This window comes from Ranitomeya imitator, chromosome 1 (genome assembly GCF_032444005.1).
Source record: "Ranitomeya imitator isolate aRanImi1 chromosome 1, aRanImi1.pri, whole genome shotgun sequence".
In the NCBI taxonomy this organism is placed as follows: domain Eukaryota; kingdom Metazoa; phylum Chordata; class Amphibia; order Anura; family Dendrobatidae; genus Ranitomeya; species Ranitomeya imitator.
In genome coordinates this window covers 939851308-939873324 of record NC_091282.1, presented here as the reverse complement: position 1 = coordinate 939873324, position 22017 = coordinate 939851308, and the positions used below count along the sequence as shown (strand labels likewise).

Genomic DNA, 22017 nt, shown 5'->3' with positions numbered 1-22017 from the left:
TCACTATACAGCAGGGGTGTCAAACTGCATTCTTCGAGGGCTGCAAACCATGCGTGTTTTCAAGATTTCCTTAGCTTTGCACAAGGTGCTGTAATCATTATGTGTGTAGGTGATTAAATTATCACCTGTGCAGTACAAGGAAATCCTGAAAACATGACCTGTTTGCAGCCCTTGAGGAATGCAGTTTGACACCCCTGCTATACAGGGTAAGAAGCCCCTAGCTGCATAACTCAAAAACACACCACCTCGGACCTGGCTCCCTAAAATGCCATAGAGGGTTTTCGCATTCCTCCTGAGGAACCAGAAGGGGAGCTGCAACAAACTGCCAACAAGAGGAGAGTAAAATGTGCATGAAAACCCAGGGTGACAAAATTAAAACACATTCATAAAAAAGGTAGAGAGGGACAGCTAAGAAGCGCCAAGAATAAACAGAACAAGTATAACCTCCCTGAGACCTAAAGAGGTAAAAGGAAGAAGGAACTGGAAGAAAAATACTAACATACTGATTGCAATAAATTCATCTGGTGTTTACCATGTAAGATACACCCCTTAGCTGAAGGACTGGAACTCCTAAATCCAAGTCCACCTAGAAGTAAAACCAGCAAGGAAGTGCAGTGAAGGGTGAACATATAAACCCAACCCAGAATGTGATAGGGCAGACCAAAACAGGAAAATGAATGGAAAAACACCTGAAGAGAAACAAACCCAATACTGATGGTTTCAATTGTTTTTTTTCCTCCCTTTTTTGAACAGAGAAGAAAATGCAATCGCTCTGTAGGCAGATGAACCAACCACAAAGTAACAGGTCAGTGGATTGAATCTCCAAACCAAGTCATGACACTATCTTGTTATATGAAACCCAGCCTGCCAAAGTCTTTACTGACATGTTGTGATAATGTATCAAATATGTATAATGAGAAACTAAGTCCTTAAATGTGTTTCTATGGACAAATGTTTATGTAGATTAAACAAGTAGTGAGCCTAGCGATGGGCTACATGGGTTATGTGTAGTGATGAGCGAGCGTACTCGTTGCTCAGTATTTATGACTGCTCGGAGATTTTGTTTTCATCGCGGCAGCTGAATGATTTACAGCTACTAGTCTGCTTGATTACATGTGGGGATTCCCTAGCAACCAGGGAACCCCCACATGTACTCAGCCTGGTTAGTAGCTGTAAATCATTCAGATGCCATGATGAAAACTAAATCTCCGAGCAGTCATAAATACTCGGAGGTCACTCGAGCAACGAGTACACTCGCTCATCACTAGTCACGTGCTGTAGTGTTGAGGTCATCATCACAGCTTTGTCAATAGAGCATGACGCAGCAACCGAGAATCTCTGTATGAAATTTATAGAAAGATAATCGCGGACATACATTCATGGGCAAAAGTGGCACTCTTGAAGTAGTTCCAGAAAATAACAATTACACATGTTTTGTTATGCACATTTATTTCATTGCATGTATTGTAACACGCACACACAAAAAAAAAATACAAAAAATTATAACATTAAAAAGCAAATTGGATATAATTTCAGACAAAGCCCCAAAAATGGGCTAGACAATTGTTTGCATCGTTCCAAAAATGTGGGTAAACAACTTTATTTCAAGCATTCAAGTGATGCTTTTTCAAACACAGTTGTGGAAAGTAACAGTTGTGGACAATATGAAAATCACACCTGAAACCAGATAAAAAGGGAAGAAGTTGACTCCACTTTTGAATGGTGTGTATGTGTGTGCGCCACACTAAGCATGGAGAACAGAAATAGGAGAACCAAAATTGCTGAAATATATCAACAATCTCAAGGTTATAAATCCATTTCCAGAGATCTTGATGTTCCTTTGTCCATGGTGTGCAAATAAATCAAGAAGTTTACAACCCATGGAACTAATCTCCCTGAACATGGATGGCAGAGAAAAACTGACGAAATCTTGAAATGCAGGATAATTTGAAAGGTGGATAAATAAAAAAAAAAAAAAGAAACGCAAGCTGTCCTGCAGGCTCAGGGCGCATCGGCTCGAACAATTACTCAACATTTGAATAAAATGAAATGCTATGTCAGGATACTTAGGAGGACCCTACTGCTAAACATAGATAAAAAAAAAGCTACTCTGCAGTTTCACAGAGTTATTCTGAGATGGAGTCTTTTGGAAAGAGGAGACCAAGATTAGGTTTTTTGGTAAAGCACATCATTCTACTATTAACCAAAAATGGGATCAGACCTGCAAAGAAAAGAACACAGTCCCGGTGAAGGTTCAAAGACACCCTTCTCTGACCCTGGTCTTTTCCTGCCTCACTGCGGAGGTTGGTAACCCAAGATAACGTAAAGATGCCCCAACTCTATGGCGGCTCACCCTGAATGTCCTCAGCATCTCCTAGGATTGCTAGTGTAGCAGTTCACTAAGGAATTACAGACAAAAATACTGCAATCAATACAAACTACAGCAAAGTGAATGAATCCAAGCAGGAAACATCAGTATGGGAAGGTATTCAAAGTTGCACCCACAAAATGATAGGATGGTCTAACACAGCAAGTGAAAATCATTTGTTACCCAAAACCGACAAAGATATCAGAACTAAAACAACTAAAGGAAAGGTTCATCTGTTTTAGCTCAGCCGAAAGATGCCAACCACAGAACATAGGATCAAGTGTTTGAATCCAGAAGCATGACAACACTGTACTGTCCAGAGTCAGAAAGCCATGTTTGCCTCCTAGGTTATGGGTCTTCCAGCAGGGCAACGATCCCATACATACTTCAGGAAGCACCCAGAAATGGATGGAAACAAAGCACTGGAGAGTTCTGAAGTGGCCAGAAATGTGTCTGGATCTAAATTAATTTGAACACCTGTGGAGAAATCTTAACATTGCTGCTGGGAGAAAACATCCTTCAAATGTGAGAGACCTGGAGAAGTTTGCAAAAGAGAGTGGTCCAAAATTTCAGTTGAGATGTGTAAGAAGCTTGTTGATGGTTAAAAGGAAGTGATTGATTGCAGTTATTTATTCCAAAAGATGGGTAACCGAATAGTAAGTTGAGGGAGCCAACAATTTTCTTTGCCCTATTTTTGGAGTTTTGTGGGAAATTATGTCCAATTTGGCTTTTTTCTTTCTGCTTTTTTTGTGTTGTTGCAATACAAACAAGGGAATTAAACATGTATAACAAAACATGTAAAATTCCAATAACTGCCTGGGAGAAATACTCAAATTTCTGAAGCAATTTCAACGATGACAACGCTTTTAGCCTTGACTGTACCTGTAGTTCAGGGATTAACAGGGGAGTAACCTGAATCTCATGTTAAGGTACTTAATCCAAAATCCACTAAGGTGCTAAACAAATGCCAAAACCTGGGTATGTTTGCTTAGTTTTAACCCATTATACATACCCCATGGAAAATAGATAAGTTGGCATGATCTTGATTTAACTATTACTTACTCAGCTTTGTAGCAAACATTACTGTCTGGATTCACACAGCATCTGCATTTTCCACACTGAGGCATAAACAATGGGATGACTTTGTCTCCTGTGTAAAAGGAATGATAATGAAAATGTTGTCATTTCCAATTTATTCTGCATAACTATTCTTCCATGTACAGATCAGTCAGCTATTTTGACATTTATAGGGGAACTTCTACATTAAGTGCTTTAGCACACTGCAATTAACACAGACTTCAATATTGCTATACATATTAAAAGGTTAAGGTACATAGCATTTTTTTGCTCAAAAACCATAAAAGCCATTTAAGGTGTAAATATGCATGGTCTCTAGCACTAAATGTCCAACTTCATGTGCAAGCCAGGCTTCATCTGATCAAGCTCTTGCAGTGTTGTAACAATGGAGTCTCAGGTCTACATAGAAGCTCAAGTAAATAAGGCAGCACACTGCAGCGCTAGAGCATGCAAACTTGAAAACACGAAATTTGAACTGCCTTACTGCACTAGAAATATGAAAAATGAGAGTGTTTAGCGCATAAAAATGGCCAATTTTATGTGTACCTGGTAGCCCCTTTACGGCATCTCTCTTATACCAGGTCCTACACTTGCCTTACCTCGCTGAGAATAAACGTCTCCATCTGAATGGGTACATGTGAAACCTCTTCCTAGACTAAAACTCTCTCTCTCTCTCTGTGGAGGGGTATGGGACCTGCTGTAATTAAAACACCTGTGGCTAGGAGGCGAAGTGCACGATCAGAAGGCTAAAGAATACATTTCAAAAACCTGACCGGCACAGATGCCGTAAAGGGGCTACCAGGTACACATAAAATTGGCCATTTTTATGCGCTAAACGCTCTCATTTTTCATATTTCTAGTGCAATAATGCAGTTCAAATTTCGTGTTTCAAGTTTGCATGTTTCAGCGCTGCAGTGTGCTGCCTTATTTATTTAACTATATAAGAGTTGGCAACTTTAGGTTCAGCACCTGTTCACACTTAGTCTATGTTTGGATATGCCGGTCAGGTTTTTGAAATACATAGAAGCTCAAGACACTAAATTGTGAGAAATCTGTAATTGAGTAATCGAATTGCAAAAGTATTTTTGATTTTCATTCTGAAAGAACTTTGAATAGTAACTTTTTTTTTTTTTTTTTTTTTTTTTAAACAAAAGTTGTGCCTAGCGTTATGTTAGTTTCACACCTCTGTTCTTATAAAATTTTTCTTGGCAGTTAAAAAAAACAAACAACAAAAAAAAAAACCATCAGCTCATACCTATTACCTTTAGGACAGAGTCAGACTGCGCATTTCTCGTGCGAGACAAGAATCGCATCGCACTACATGGGATTGGACTGGCACCTCTCCTGACCAAGACAGCGTGATGGATTACTATGCAGCTGTCAAGCTCAGGTCAGGAGAGCTGACTGCCAGTACAAGGTTTACGATGCGATTCTCGCATGCAAAATAAGGCAGTCTGTCTCTGACCTTAAGCTGGGTGTACATGGCGACATGTGTCGTGCAACAGCAATTCTCTTAAGTTGTGCAACACAAAAAAAAAAATTGTGCAACTTACGACAATATTACAACTTTGATTTTGCTGCAAGTAAAACAGCTAAGTTGCAGATGAGTCGGACACAAGTCACAAGGGACTGACATTGAAGTCTATGAAAAAAGTATATGCGACAAGCAGCAGGGGAACCAACACATTTGGTAACATTTGTGACTGTGCCTGCACATGGCAACCGCTGAGATTTTTCTGATTGGTTGCTGGCTTTTGATTACTGTGATAGACCCCATCACAGTGATCAAAAGCTCCCAATATTTGTAAATATGGCAGCACTTGGGCTGTCCCTCCCTCTTCTCTCTTTGTAGTTGTTCTGGTAGAGAAGACCGATACACTAAGTCAGATTGATGCCCTGTGAAAGAAGAAAAACTCACAAAAATCACATCTACATCTGTGTCTACCCTAGACCACATTGACCACTGACCCCCTTTTGTCATCCCCCTTCTCGGCTTAGATTTTTTTTCTATTTTTTTTTTTCTTTCATTTTTGCAGTTATTGTTAAAAATCTTAAAAAATGTATATACACACACTAGTGTTAGATTAGGTTTAGGGCTATTCATGTTAGATTAGGGTTTTGTTTTTTTTTGTTAGACAGGCAAATTAAATAAAGGCCAGAAGAACATTTAGCGCAGAGCAAGCATTCAGCCTGTTAAGGCTACCGTCACTAGTGCAGCACCCCAGAGTCCTGGTCGTTGCAGTAATGTTATTCTTCCACCAGGGGGAGTGATATTACGTCTGAAGGCAATGAAGGAGATATTCTGTCCAGGTATCACAACCACAAAACACTTCACACTCCAGTCCGCCAGGGGGAGCCATGCTTCTATCTATTAGGGCAGAAGCTGACTGGAGGGAGTAGGAGATAGTCAGTGAGTCCCGACTGAGTTTGGCAGAGGCTGGTTGGAGTGGGTTCCAGCCAGCTCCAGACTGCGTTCTGCAGAAGGCGAGGGTACACGGAGCTGCGCCTGCATCCCATGCGGCAGCATCCCAAGAAGGAGATATTGAACGGAATTGTGTTGCAGTGAGTGAGAAACTAAGTCATAGCAAAAGGAGAAGAATACCAGAGGGAGACCAGCTAGAAGCAGGCTGCCTCCTTCTGAAGCACAGTACCGGTAGCCAGAATACCGAGGGAGTAAGGATCTCTATGCCATTACTTCAGAGACTGGTAGGACAGTTGATTCCACGTTGGCTGCCCGACCATATACCCAGGAGGCACGGTGGCAACTTGTGGGGGCCGGGGCATCTCTAGGGTCCCTGTAAAAAGCCTCAGGCCACCAGTCATACGGGTTTGTCCTATCTGTCAGGGGGACAGAGAGAAAGAGACTAAACATCTACAATAGTTGTGAGGACCTTAATGAGTTGCTCAGCAGGGAGGAACTACAACACACAGGCGCTAGAGGAAGGCTATTGAATTCCACCTAGATAAGGGGACTCTGGATTTGCTTTCAGACCGGCCAGACTCTGCCTACCTTGTGGTCCCTATCCTGGACTGTGGATGATGAAGCCTTCAGTAAAGGTAAATAGACTGCAACCTTGTGTCCTCATTATTCACTGCGTCTTACATCATCCACCATCTACACCAGTGGTCCCCAACTCCAGGCCTCGAGGGCCACCAACAGTGCAGGTTTTCAGGATTTCCTTAGTATTGCACAGGGGTTGGAATCATCACCTGTGCAGATGATCACATTACCACCGATGCAATACTAAAGAAATCCTGAAAACCTGCACTGTTGGCGGCCCTCGAGGCCTGGAGTTGGGGACCCCTGATCTACACTCTGGGAAGCCCTGGGGATACACTTCACGTGTGGGAAGGTATACCATCTAGCTGCCATAACATCACCCCAGCGGACCCCTAAGCAGCGTCGGTCACCCTGACCGAATACCACAGGTGGTGTCACGAACATTACCCCTTTAAAGACCTTTCCCTCATTTTCAACGGACGTTCCCCTAGGGCCACGGACCGAGTCAGCCACCGTGACATCCCCACTGAGAACAGAAGAAGGGCCCGGCTCCGAGTAACCCCTAGCCCCTGGGGGCGCTCCACTAGCGTTGTTTGGCCTCCGTCGCAATGCATAGTTTTGGAGAAAAACGCATCCTGCAAAGTTTCCCGCAGGATGCGTTTTTTCTCCATAGACTTTCATCATCAACGCATTGCGACGGATTGCCACACAACACGACGGATGCGTCGTGCTTTGGCGGACCATCGGCACAAAAAACGCTACATGTAATGTTTATTGGTGCGTCGTGTTCGCCATTTTTGACCGCACATGCGCGGCCGTAACTCTGCTCCCTCCTCGCTGGACCTTACAAAAAAACTGCATCCGCTGCCCCCGTTGTGCTTTTACTTCACAGCATGCGTCGGCCCGACGTACTGTAACGGGCCCGTACTGACGCTAGTGTGAAAGTAGCCTTAACTCCGGGAGCGACACAATCTGCCTCTGAAGCAGAGCAGTTTTCACCCAGTGATGAAGAGTCGTCATTTATGACTCTTCTTCCACAGGATCCCACAGCCCGATGGTAGTGCAATCAGTCGTCACTGCTGAAGCTTCGGAAGCAGGACCAAGTACCGCAGTCCCCACACCATGGTGGTATCACAATAGTTCCATTTCCCCACAAATTCCTCCTTTTTAGCAGCCCCTGGTATAAAAGGTTCAAGTAGCCAATTTTACCCCTCTGATTGATTTCCAAATTTTTAGTTCCCCAAATAATTAAATATTTTCAGTTTAGTGGGCCCCAGTAGAGAGGAATTTTTATTGAACAAGAAATAAAAATATTTTTAATCAGTAACGCATATTTTACCCCATTTCACAATGAATTCCAGGACTTTGTCTGAATAATAGTTTGGTATGTGATAGACAAATTCTCATCCACATGCTCACATCCGTATACTCCAGAATGTGGACCCCACAAATGTTCTTGAAAAATCAGGTCATATCAAAATTAATTCTAAGACTTGATTGCTCACAAACATTTTTGACCATTTATCTTAGTTTGACTGTTTTTACTACTAGGTCTTGCTACACCAAACTTTTGTTTCCATTACTTATATACTTATGTCGGTGATACAGGCATGATCATTTTATTGGAGGATCTCTATTAATGAGGAAGTTCTGTATTTATACACTATGGGCTTTACTGCCTGGTTCTTGCCGAACCTCCTGTACCAGACAATACTTTACAGATTCTGTAGGGGACTGGTTATTTTGTCCACATAGCAGTTCCTACCTTGACGAGTGGGAGCTTGCTATGGTGTACCACATCTATGGGCACATTTGTCCCTCATATAGGGAACGATGGAGCTAAATGGACGTTGTACGATCAGTCTCTCAAAGTCTCTGTCATTCTAGCCCTGCTGGTATTTCATCTTTGGAACAAACTCAGCTTTGTCACATAGTTGACTGCATTCCCCTCACATTTTGCCCTTCAATACAGTACAGTTCATTCATCCTGCTATAATATACGCAAATATGGGACAACTGCTTTGTTAGCAAGACAAAGCTTTATAATCAGCCAATATGTTTTTAATAGCATGTCTCACTGAGTAATAATTTTAGAATGATTTTCTTGTTTGCTCAATGTCTCTAAGCTTTGAATGGGTCCTGAAATTCCATCAATTATACCCTAAAGACCAAATTGTGCGCCATCTATTATAGGCATGGCTGGGAGTCCATAATGCACATTCGTGTCATATTGGATGTACTTTTGAACACTGAAAAACAAGAGCAATAAAATCTGAGGCGTGTTCCTGGGAACATACAAAAAAGAATCAAACGGGACAGTGAAAAAAAGTAAATTGTATATTTACCGTACATTGTGTTGCATCAACTGCATAAAAATGGTGTTATCAAACTACTCACTATTTCCCAAGAAATACATTAAAGAATAAAATTTACACAAAATACATTTATGGGGGAGGTCTGTTGCTCTTGAACGACACAAATATGACAATCTATGCCAAATAGGGCCAAATTTGTGTTTGTGTTCCAAGATTCATATTGCGCCCCTTCCATTCCGAGTCCTGACCTTTATCCAAACAGAACTTCTTGATTACATGTGGGGTATCACCGCTCTGGTGAGAAAATAGGTAACGAACTGTGTGTTCCACTTTTTGGTTTAATCTCTGGCAAAAGTGAGAAATTTGGGGCTAAAGCAAGATTTTTGTGAAAAAAAAAAAAAAAGTGAGCTATTTCAATATGAGGATCTAATGTTATCAATTTCTGTGTTATACCTGTGGGTTTAAAATTCCCAATATACTCTGGGATAAAATACTTTATGGGTATATAGTTTCTGCTTTTTAGGCACATCAAGGGCTCTGCAAACGCAACATGGCGCCAACTCTTAATTCCAGCCAATTTTAAGTCAAATGGCGCTCATTCCGTTCCGAGCCTTACCGTGTGCCCAAACAGTGGTTTTTGAACCACATATTGGATATCTGCATGGTCATGAGAAAATGCACAACAAATTTTGTTGTCCATCTTTCTACCCTTGATAAAAAAAACAAAAAAAAAAAAAACACTTTGCAAAAATTTTAATTCATAAAGTTTAAGTGTTCATTTTTTCCTTCCACGTTGCTTCAGTTCCTGTGAGGATGTGAAGGGTTAATACATTTCTTGAATGTGGTTTTAAGCACCTAAAGGGATGCAGTTTTTAGAATGGTGTCACTTTGGGGTATTTTCTATCATATAGACCCCTTAGGCTGTGTGCACACGTTCTGGATTTTTCGCTTTATTTTGCTATAAAAACGCATTTAAAAAAATAAATACACATGCTTCCCATCATTTAGAATGCATTTCGCAATTTTTGTGCATATGTTGCGTTTTTTCCCCTGCGGGGGGGAAAAAAACAACAAAAAAAAACAAAAAAAAACAAAACACACAAATGCAGCATGTTCATTAATTTTGCGGATTTTTTGTGCATTTCCCACAGTATTATTGCGTTGGGAACCTCCGGAAAAATCCACACAAAAAAAAAAACCACACAGAAAATGTCCGGTTTTGTTCACGAAATCTCTGCAAGAAATCCTGACATGTGCACATAGCCTTAAAGTCACTTCAAAATGTGAGCTGGTTCCCAAAAAAAAAAAAAAAAAAAAAAGAAAAAAAAAAATATAATATAATATAATATATATATTTTTTATAAAAGTAAATTTTGTTGTAATAATGAGAGATCACTGGTCAACTTTTAGCTTTTAGAACTTCCTAACTAAAAGTTTTGTTTTGTCTCAAAAATTGTGCTGATGTAAAGTAAACATGTGGGAAATGTTATACATTAACCCCTTTACCCCAAGTGTAGTTTGCATGTTAATGACCAGGACAATTTTTACAAATCTGACCACTGTCCCTTTAGGAGGTTAGAACTCCGGGATCCGTTGAAGCGTTCCAGTGATTCTGACACTGCTTTCTCGTGACCTATTGTACTTTACGACAGTGGTAAAATTGCTTTGATATTACTTGTGTTTATTTGTGAAAAAAAACGGAATTTTGGCAAAAATGTTGCATTTTTCCAACTTAAAAAATTTTCATGCTAATAAGTATTTTGTGTGACATATGTCTGTGATTTACTGTAATAAGTAACATTTCCCACATGTCTACATCAGCACAATTTTGGAAACAATTTTTTTTTGTTAGGGAGTTATAAGGGTTAAAATTTGACCAGCGATTTCTCATTTTTACTACACCATTTTTTATTTATTTTTTTTAAAGGGACCACATCACATTTGGAGTCACTTTGAGGAATCTGTATGATAAAAAAAATATCAAAAAGTGACACCATTCTAAAAACTACACCCCTCAAGGTACTCAAAACCACATTTAAGAAGTTTATAAACCCTTCAGATGCTTCACAGGAATTTTTGGAATGTTTAAAAAAAATAAATAAAAATGAACATTTAACTTTTTAATTACTTCAGATCCAATTCGTTTTATTTAACCAAGGGTAACAGAAGAAATTGGACGCCAAAAGTTGTTGTGCAATTTGGCCTGAGTACTCCAATACCCCTTAAGCTAGGTTCCCATTGCGTTAGGGCAATCCGTTTAGCGCATAGCGCTAGCGGATTGTGCTAATGCAATGTATTTTTTGGGGTCGCGTTTAACGTCCCCGCTAGCGCAGATCCCCGATCTGCGAGAGCGGGGAACGGACCTCGGGCGCTGCAAGCAGCGTCTGAGGCGCATCACAAAAGAACGGCACATCGCTAGCGCGTGCCAAAAAATGGCACGTGCTAGCGATGCGCGTTAACATTGCTGCCAATGGGTGCGCTAACGGACGGGTTGCACGGTGTTAATTTCGCCATGCAACGCTGTCCATTAGCGCTGTACTATTAACACAATGGGAACCTAGCCTTATGTGGGGGTAAACCACTGTTTGGGCGCATGGCAGAGCTCAGAAGGGAAAGAGCACCGTTTGACTTTTTCAACGTAGAATTGAGATCAGACGCCATGTCGCGTTTGGAGAGCCACTGATGTGCCTAAACAGTGAAAATCCCCCACAAGTGAGTGCATGTTGGAAACTAGACCCCCCAAGGAACTTATCTAGATGTGTTGTGAGAACTTTGAGCCCCCAAGTGTTTCACTAAAGTTTATAACGCAGAGCCATGAAAAAAAATAGAAATCATTTTTTACCCGACAAATTATATTTAGCCCTCAAATTTTTATTTTCCCCAAGGGTAACATGAGAAATTGGACCACAAAAGTTGTTGTCCAATTTGTCCTGAGTATGCCGATACCCCATATGTGGGGGTAAACCACTGTTTGGGCACACGGCAGAGCTCGGAGGAGAAGGAGCGCCGCTTTACTTTTTCAGTGCAGAATTGGCTGGAATTGAGATAGTCATGTTGCGTTTGCAGAGCTCCTGATGTGCCTAAACAGTGGAAACCCCCCAATTTTAACTCCAACCCTAACCCAACACACCCATAACCCTAATCCCAACCCTAACCACACCCCTAACTCAACCGTAAACATAATCCAAACCCTAACCCTAGCGGGAAAATGGAAATACATACTTTTTTTAATTTATTTTTCCCTAACTAAGGGGGTGATAAAGGGGGATTTGATTGACTATAGCGGGTTTTATAGAGGATGTTTGTTTAGCAGCTGTCAAACACAAAAAGACGCTTTTTATTGCAAAAAAATTGTTTTTGCCTCACCACATTGAGAGCTATAGTTTTTCCATATTCTAGTCCACAGAGTCATGTGAGGTCTTGTTTTTTGCAGGACGAGTTGACGTTTTTATTGGTACCATTTTCGGGCACATGACATTTTTTGATCGCTTTTAATTCCGATTTTTGTTGTTAGGCAGAATGAACAAAAACCAGCCATTAACGAATTTCTTTTGGGGAAGGGGGGGGGGGGCGTTTATACCATTCCACGCTTGGTAAAATTGATAAGGCGGTTTTATTCTTCGGGTCAATATGATTGCAGCGATACCTCATTTATATCATTTTTTATGTTTTGGCGCTTTTATACAATAAAAACTATAGAAAAATTATTGTTTTTGCATCGCTTTATTCTAAGAGCTATAACTTTTTTATTTTTTTGCTGATGGTGCTGTATGGTGGCTCGTTTTTTGTGGGACAAGATGTCGTTTTCAGCGGTGTCATGTTTATTTATATTCGTCTTTTTGATAGCGTGTTATTCCACTTTTTGTTTGGCAGTATGAAAAAAAAAAATGGCAAAAAATGCTTTTCTTTACGGTGTTCACCGAAGGTGTTAACTAGTGGGACAGTTTTATAGGTTGGGTCGTTACGGACGTGGTGATACTAAGTGTGCACTTTTATTGTTTGTTATTTACATGAAATTTATTGGAATATTTTTTTTTTTAACTTAGGATTTTATTATTTTTTTTTTAAACTTTTTTACTTAATACCAGGGTGGGACATCACTATATATTGTCAGTTCGCTGATCTGACACTGTGCATAGCATTTTATCAGATCAGCGATCTGACAGGCAGTGCTGCAGGCTTGCCGGTGCCTGCTCTCAGCAGGTGCCGGCAAGCCAACTCCCTGCAGGATCCCGTGGCCATCTTGGATCCGGGGCCTGCAGGGAGGAGGACGTAGGAGACCCTCTGAACAACGCGATCACATTGCGTTGTCCTGAGGGTCTCAGGGAAGCACACAGGGAGCCCCCTCCCTGCACAATGCTTTCCTATTCCACCGGAACACTGTGATCTTGTTTGATCGCAGTGTTCCGGGGGTTGATCTGCCGTGAGCGGTCTGTGACTGCTCCTGGCACATAGTGCCGGATGTCAGCAGTGAATCAGCTGACAACCGGCCGCGATTGGCCGTGTTCCCCCCATGAGTGTGGCTGATCGATGATGACGTACTATCCCGTCGGTAGTGATATGGGTCCGTCCAGGCCACCTCGACGGGATAGTACGTCTAATGCCAGAAAGGGGTTAAGTATCTTGTGTGACATAATGCTCTAATTTAAGGGCATATGAATTCAAAGTTTGAAAACTGCAAAATTTTCTAAATTTCTGCCAAATTTATTTTTTTCCCACAAATAAATGCAAATCGTATTGAAGAAATTTTACCACTATCATGAAGAGTAGGACTGGCAATACGCAAGGACCCTTGGCGTGGGTTGCCAGCTTCCATATTATGGCCCTAATATCAACTAATACCTTACATATATTTATATGTTTTTTTTGCACGTATATTTTTTGCAGGGTGCAGCTGGGCCCAAATTGTTCTGTACACTGTGGCCTCTGTTCACACGGGATGCATTTTAGCACTGGGCAGCCCGCCATAGGGCGTTATTAATAGGCTGTAGCCAGATGCTTTGCATTCCTTGTGTGAACACGCCACATACAGAGTATTTTATCTTCGTGCATTGGTGTACCACACGGCCAAACCCTTATTGAAGGCTGGCTGTTTCATTAGGTATTGCACCTGTGCATTTGTTATTTTGTTTGGGTCCGCTGCACCCTGCTTGTGCATTTGTATTGAGGCCTATTTAGACAGATAAGCATCTTTGCCTGTTTTTGGTGTTTTTTCTTGAATGTGTCCTTTTTTGGTGTTTTTCACTATCATGAAGTGCAATATGTCCTGAAAAAATAAATCTCAGAATCAGTGGGATCCATTAAGTGTTCCAGAGTTATAACCACATAAAATCAGTGGTCAGAATTGCAAGATTTGGCTTGGTCATTAAGGTACAGATTGTCTTGGTCACTAAGGGGTTAAATTACAAGCCTTACCAGGTTTCAGATCTGTTACTCCTTCACCAACACTCTCTACAATCCCAGCAGCTTCATGGCCCAGAATGACTGGATACTTCATGCCACTTAATGAACCACTAATAACATGATCATCTGAACGACAAACTCCAGTTGCCACAATCTGTAGGAAAACAGAATTTGTTTATCTGATTTTTTATTTCTCTCTTTGGAATGCAAATGGCAGTATGTCCAACCAAAAACAGAACAGTGTAGATTCTTAGGTAAATCGTATAGTGTGACGGTACCCTACGATCACGACCAGCGATACGACCTGGCCGTGATCGTAGGTAAATCGTAGTGTGGTCGCTGGAGAGCGGTCACACAGACTGCTCTCCAGCGACCAACGATGCCGAGGTACCCGGGTAACCAGGGTAAACATCGGGTTACTAAGCGCAGGGCCGCGCTTAGTAACCCGATGTTTACCCTGGTTACAAGCGTTAAACTAAAAAAAAACAAACAGCACATACTTACATTCTGGTGTCCGTCAGGTCCCTTGCCGTCTGCTTCCCGCACTCAGTGACTGCCGGCCGTAAAGTGAAAGCAGAGCACAGCGGTGGCGTGCTTTCACTTTCACTTTACGGCCGGCAGTCACAGTGCGGGAAGCAGACGGCAAGGGACCTGACGGACACCAGAATGTAAGTATGTGCTGTTTGTTTTTTTTTAGTTTTACGCTTGTAACCAGGGTAAACATCGGGTTACTAAGCGCGGTCCTACGCTTAGTAACCCAATGTTTACCCTGGTTACAAGCGAACGCATCGCTAGATCGCATCGCTAGATCGGTGTCACACACACCGATCTAGTGATGACAGCGGGAGATCCAGCGACGAAAGAAAGTTTCAAACGATCTGCTACGACGTACGATTCTCAGCAGGATCCCTGATCGCTGCTGCGTGTCAGACAGCGATATCGTAACGATATCGCTGGAACGTCACGAATCGTACCGTCGTAGCGATCGAAATGGCAGTGTGTGACGGTACCCTTATTCTCCAGAATGCAATTTCATGCTACAGGAACATTTACCCATTTATCACAGTACATTTTTTTTTAAGTGAGATATATATATATATATATATATATATTCTTTATTTTTATATAGCGCTAACATATTCCGCAGCGCTTTACATTTTTGCACACATTATCATCACTGTCCCCGATGGGGCTCACAATCTAAATTCCCTATCAGTATGTCTTTGGAATGTGGGAGGAAGCCGGAGTGCCCGGAGGAAACCCACGCAAACACGGAGAGAACATACAAACTCTTTGCAGATGTTGTCCTTGGCGGGGTTTGAACCCAGGACTCCAGCGCTGCAAGGCTACTGTGCTATCCACTGAGCCACCGTGATAGATGCGTTAGAATCGGACCACAATCTAGTGTATGTGTATATATATATATATATATATATATATATATATATATATATATATATATATATATATATATATTTTTTTTTTTTTTTTTCATTCCGATGAACTTCACCCATTGCTGCCAGGGCCAGTTTTAGACAAAGTGGGGCCCTAGGCAAAATTTTAAAATGAGGCCCAAAATGATCACATATTGCACCATGACACAAACATTTTGGGGCTGTTGAGTCGGAGTCCATATCAAATGGACAGAGTCCAACTCATTAAATACATTATATAATACTGCACCCTATGTATGTGCTGAATGTTTTTTCATAGAAAAATATTTAGAACTAGATGTTGGCCCAATTCTAACACATCGGGTATTCTAGAATATGTACCGTATTTTTCGTATAAGACGACCTTTTAACCCCTGAAATTCTTAAAAGTCGGGGGTCGTCTTATATGCCGGGTCTCGTCTTATAGGGCGGGTCCATATGGTGGGTGGGTGGGAGGAGTGGTCCCGATGACGAAGAAAGGGGGCATCTCACTGGGAAGGTGTAAGTGGAGTATCCCCCATTACCTCATTGTAGCAAAGTAGCGATGCTCTCTGTGCTGGGTGGGCAGCGTCGGCGTATCTGTGCAGCATCGGGGCTCAGAAGACAAGATCTGAATCTGTGCATGTGCCACCCCCAACGGCCATTTTCCCGGAGGCCCCCGCATTGCAGCAATGGAGCTGCCGGTGCCTCCGGGCATTGAGGAAATGCCGGCGGAGTCCCGATGCTGCACAGAGATACGCCGCTGCCACCACCCCCCCACAGCACAGAGCCCCCACACTGCACAAAAATGAGCCGCCGCCTCCCCGAGCACGGAGACCCCACGCTGCACATAGAGGAGCCGCCGACGCCGCCCCCCTAGCACAGAGAGCATTGCTGCTACAATGAGGTAATGGGGGATACTCCACTTACACCTTCCCTGTGAGACACCCCCTCTCTTCTTCATCGGGACCACTCCACCCCACCATATGCACTTTGGTCACTTGCCCTATAAGACGACACATGGTGTATAAGAAGACCCCTGACTTAAGAAGATTTTATATTTATACTAGAAAAGTTGGGGGGGGGGGGGTGTCGTCTTATACGCCGGAAAATATGGTATGTAGTTTATTTATGAAGATTTAAGAATAAGGCAATGAATACAAAAGTATTTTACGGGTAAAATATATACACATTATGAGTGAAGTGGTGTTTAAATCCTGAACCAATATCGCTGATAGATACCCAATGCGTTAGAATCGGGCCGCCATCTAGTATTCATACAAACATTGGCGCTTACATTTATGTTTTAACCCATTGGATACACTGCCATTGTATTTCTCCTGACTTTAATTAGTCATCCATCGCTGTTTGACAGCTTGTTTTCTACAGGATGACATAGGCTATGTGCACCCGTTGCGGATTAGGCTTAGGAATTTCTGGTGCCGATTCTGCATCTCTTGGGAGAAAACGCAGGTGCGGATTTGTCGCTTTTTTTGTGCGTTTTTGGTGCGGATTTGCTGCGCTTTTTACCACTGCGGATTTCTATAATGGAATGGGTACAAAAACGCTGCAGATCCACAAAAAAGAAGTCACATGCTACTTCTTGTAATCTGTAGCGTTTGCGCACAGAATTTTCTGCACCATCAGCACAGCATTTTTTTTTTATTCTACATTGATTTACATTGTACTGTAAATTACTTGCAGATCTGCATTGTTTCTGCACGGAAAAAAACGCTGCGCATCCGCAGGAAATCCCGTGTAGTTTTCAAAGACACCATTTATTTTACCGTATGATAAACTTAAAACGGGGAAAATTTTTATTCTCTCCCTTACGCACTGTCCTCCATGTTGTTCTCTCCCTTAGACCGTCCTCCCATGTTATTTTCTCACACAAACACTGTCCTTCATGTTATTCTCGTTCTAGTATATGTATGTAGTTTATGAACGCTGATTAGTCGCGCCCGGCGTCGACCAATCAGCGATGCGGGATTTCAGTTACAAACACACCCTTAGACACATATATATTTATTTAGAGAGTCCTCAGTGGTTGATACCTTTTAATAGCTAGCTGAAAAGATAGTAACAAATTGCAAGCTTTCGAGACTACTCAGGTCTCTTCATCAGTCATAGACATCTATGCCTGATGAAGAGACCCGAGTAGTCTCGAAAGCTTGCAATTTGTTACCATCTTTTCAGTTAGCCATTAAAAAGGTATCAACCACTGAGGACTCAATTCTAAATATTCTTCTATCTACTGGCTAACACGGTACAAAGATAAATATCTTTCCTGTATTTTTTCATAGTACATTGGTATAGTTATGAAATATCCTATAAATGTCAGTCCTGTTCCTGATCTAAGGATCTCATCTTTTAGTGGAGATGAATCTGTGCTGCACTTTATGTACATGCTCAGTAGTGACCAGTGCTGTGGGGTTGGGAGACAGGGAAATTGAGGAGTTGGAGGTTTGGCTTATGAGTCGCCCCACGGGCTAGGGCTACTCGGTACAGAGTCCTGCGATTCACAGGGGGATGTCATGGTGGCCAAGACCCGGTCCATGGCCCAGGGCACCCATGTAAAAGGGAAAGGTCTTTGAAGGGATAGAGTTTGTTCGTGACACCACCTGTGGTATTCGGTCAGGGTCTGACGCCGCTTTAAGGGGTCCGCTGGGGTGATGTTATGGCAGCTAGATGGTATACCTTCCCAAAGGTGAAGTATGTCCACAGGCTTCCCGGTGTGTAGATGATGGTATGGTGAGAGGCGCAGAGAAGAACGAGGACATAAGGCTGCAGTCTCTTTACTGAAGACTTCAGCGTCCAGAGCACCAGATCACAGGGTAGGCAGAGTCCAGCCGGTTTGGAGGCAAGTCCAGAGTCCCTTTGTCCAGGTGTAAATCAGTAGCCTTCCCTTGCGCTGCACTAGTGTAGTCCCTTACTGCTTATGGCTTCACATCAGGGTCTCACATGTGATGTTTCGCTCTCTCGGTCCCCCATATAGGATAGGACAAAACCTGTATGACTGGTGACTTGAGCCTGTTTATAGGGTCTCTTAGATAACCCAGCTCTGTGGGTGTCACCGTGCCTCCTGGGTGTAGGTGCGGACAGGTAACCTTCAATTAGCTGTCCTGCAGTCTCTAAAAGAAGGCGTAGAGGTCCTTACTCCCTCTGTGTTCCAGCTACCGGGATTCTGCGCCTCAGAAGGAGGCAGCCTGTTCAGCGCTGGTCCCTTTCTGATATCCTCTCCTTTGCTTCGACTTCCTTCATGCTCGCTGTAATTCAATTATGCCTTCCAATGGCTTTCTGGGAGCTGCAGCTCTGAGGGCATGCACAGCTCCGTTAACCTTCTATCCTCCTCAGACTCTGGAACTAACTGAGCTCAGCCAGCAACTAACTTCTGTCTGGATCTGACTAACTTTCCCTACAGACTATGTGTGTGCGTATGTATGTATGTATGTATGTATGTATGTATGTATGTATGTATGTATGTATGTATGTATGTATGCATGCATGCATATTAAATAGGAGCAGAAGCTCCCCCTGGTGGTCTGGAGTGTGAAATGTGTTGCATGTTTTGCGATACCTTGATGCAGTTCCTTCTTTGCCTCCAAACGAATCATCACTCTTCTCAGTAGGAAAGCAATACCACTGCGACGACCAGGGCCCTGGGGCACCGCACTTGCAGACTCCATGGCCCTGCTCAGCAGCATATCTGCAGCTTACACCAGTGATGTGCTGCCGAGAACAAGGATTTATGTTCTGCCATAAACAATCCAATCATCTGATCAATGAGCAGCATTTTGCTCGTTCGCTGGACGATTTCCAAGATGTTTATATTATGCATGAACTCTTGTCTGTAGGGCCGTTATTTAAAAATTTTCAACACACACGTCACAACAAATGCTCATTTGATACATGCGATTCATATAAACACATAGCTCATAGACAGCACACACCTCAGATACACACAAGCCTCGGACACACACGCTGCACACAGCAGATACACACCGCTTTAGGCCAGTCTCACACGTCCAGATAATTCCGGTACCGGAAAAATCGGTACTGGAATTATCCATGTGCTGGTGCGTTTCTGTGGCACATCAGTGTGGCACACGTGTGCCGCCCGTGTGCCCACTGGGTACCACAAGCACCGTGCCGGAGACAGCGCTAAAGTTTAGCGCTGTCCCCCGCATTTGGTGCTGAAGCCCCATTCATATATCTTCCCTGCAGCAGCGTTTGCTGTAGAGAAGATATGAATTTATTTTATATGAATAATCGTGTATGAAATCAAGATCCAGGTCATCGCCCCCCCCCCCCCCCCGCTGTGATTAAAATACTCACCCGACTCCCTCGTAGCGTTCTGTCCTGGCCGCACCTTCTACTGTATGAGCGGTCACATGGTGCCGCCGATTACAGTCAAGAACATGCGGCTCCACCTCCCATAGGGGTGGAGCCGCATATTCTTTACTGTAAATGAGCGGCCCCACGTGACCGCTCACACAATAGAAGGTGCGCCCAGGACAGGACGCTGCGAGGGAGCCGGGTGAGTAGTGAGTATTTTAATCACAGTGTGTGTGTGTGTGTGGGGGGGGTGTGATGACCTGGATCTTGATTTTATACACGATTATTCATATCTTCTCTACAGCAAACGCTGCTGTAGAGAAGATATGAATGGAAGCTTCAGCACCAGTGGGGGGGACAGCGCTTAATGTAGCGCTGTCTCCTGCACGGCACACGGACAACATCAAAAATCAATGACATCTGCACAGATGCATTGATTTCAATGTGTCTACGTGTGTCAGTGGCTCCGGTACGTGAGGAAACTGTCACCTCACATACTGGAGCCACTGACGTGTGAAACCGGCCTTATGCTGGATTGATTGAGATGTTCCACACTGAGCTGCAACTTCTCCTGCTCCCAACACCCTGCCCTCTCCTCTGCCGAGACTGCCAACAAGAGCAGGAGTTGCTGACAGAAGGACAGGAGCAAATTTCACCAGGAGCAGCACACACAGCGTGCTGTACTAACCTCACAGTTCAGGTTTGTAGGTGCTGGGTCTCTCTCTCCCTTCCCCTCAGAGGTGCCGTGCAGGAGTGCAGAAGCAGTGGCCAATGAGCGCTTCTATCACTCTGATGGGGTGATGTTCAGTGGCTGGTGCTCCTGTGACATTCCTAGAGTACATGACCTGTGTTAACATCATGGTCACATGGCAGGCCACAGGATCGTGATGTAACCACAGGTCCTCAACCAATCTTTACATCAGAAGCTTCAATGATAATAGCATTATCAGTGAAACTTCTGCTGTAGATGCTGGCTCCCCCCCAAGGGAGTGGGGGCCCTAGGCAGCTGCCTAGTCTGCTGTGCCCCAATGCCAGCCCTGATTGCTGAAAGATTTCCAGGTTTATAGTTTCTCCTTGCAATTAAGGACCAGGGTTATTTCCGTTTTTGCATTTCCATTTTTTTGCTCACTTTTTTTTTTTTTAATTATCTGTGTTGAAAAAAATAAATAAAAATTTCAAAAATTTGCCACATTCCAAGACCCATAGCGTCTCCATTTTTCAGGATCTGGGGTTGGGTGAGGGCTTATTTTTTTGCACACCGATCTGACGTTTTTATTGATACCATTTTGGTATGTATAAGACTTTTTGATCGCCCGTTATTGCAATGTTGCAGTGACAAAAAAAAAAAAAAAAGTAATTCTGGTGTTTTGATTTTTTTTCCTCGCTATGCCATTTACTGATTGAATTATTATTATTTTATTTTTATTTTTTTTTAATATTGATCTGGCAATTCTAAACGCGGCGATACCAAATGTGTATATTTGATTTTTCTTTATTGTTTTATTTTGAATAGGCTGAAAGGGGAGCAATTTTAACTTTTTTTTTAAAAAAAATAAGGAAAACCCCCCCCCCCCCCCAAAATTTTTTTTTTAAACTTTTGACATACTTTAGGGTATATGCACACATTGCGGATTTTGCAGCGGATCCGCAGCTTTTTTTGAAGCTGCGGATTCGCAGCCTGTTTCCCTGAGTTTACAGTACCATGTAAACCTATGGAAAACAAAATCCGCAGTGCACATGCTGTGGAAAAAAAAAAAAACGAGCAGAAACCCAGCGGTTTATTCCGCAGCATGTAAATTATGCAGATTCTGCAGTGGTTTACACCTGCTCCATAATAGGAATCCGCACTAAAACTGCATAAAATCCGCAGGTAAAACGCAGTGCTTTTTACTTGCAAATTTCTCAAAACTGGTGCGGAAAAATCCACAGAGGTTCCATCTAAGTGTGCACGTACCCTGAATAGTCTCCATTAAATAGTCTCCATTAAATGCTGCTGAAGAAAAGAGCACAATAGGGTCTTATCCGGGATACAATTGATTAGAGTGATCAGATCCTACTCAATTTTAGCTGAAAGACAGTCTCAGATATATCCTGCTACAACAGATC

The 22017-nt window shown here is 42.7% G+C and overlaps 1 protein-coding gene across 1 annotated transcript in view; it reads right to left on the bottom strand.

The window, feature by feature from the left end:
- LOC138655733 (alcohol dehydrogenase 1-like) overlaps positions 1-22017 on the bottom strand; it is an 89587-nt gene that overhangs the window by 48785 nt on the left and 18785 nt on the right. Inside the window, exons 3-4 of the mRNA XM_069743618.1 lie at positions 14177-14318; positions 3431-3518 (exon numbers count right to left, since the gene is read on the bottom strand). Coding sequence (XP_069599719.1) covers positions 3431-3518; positions 14177-14318 — 230 coding nt within the window. The remainder of the gene's footprint in view (positions 1-3430; positions 3519-14176; positions 14319-22017) is intronic.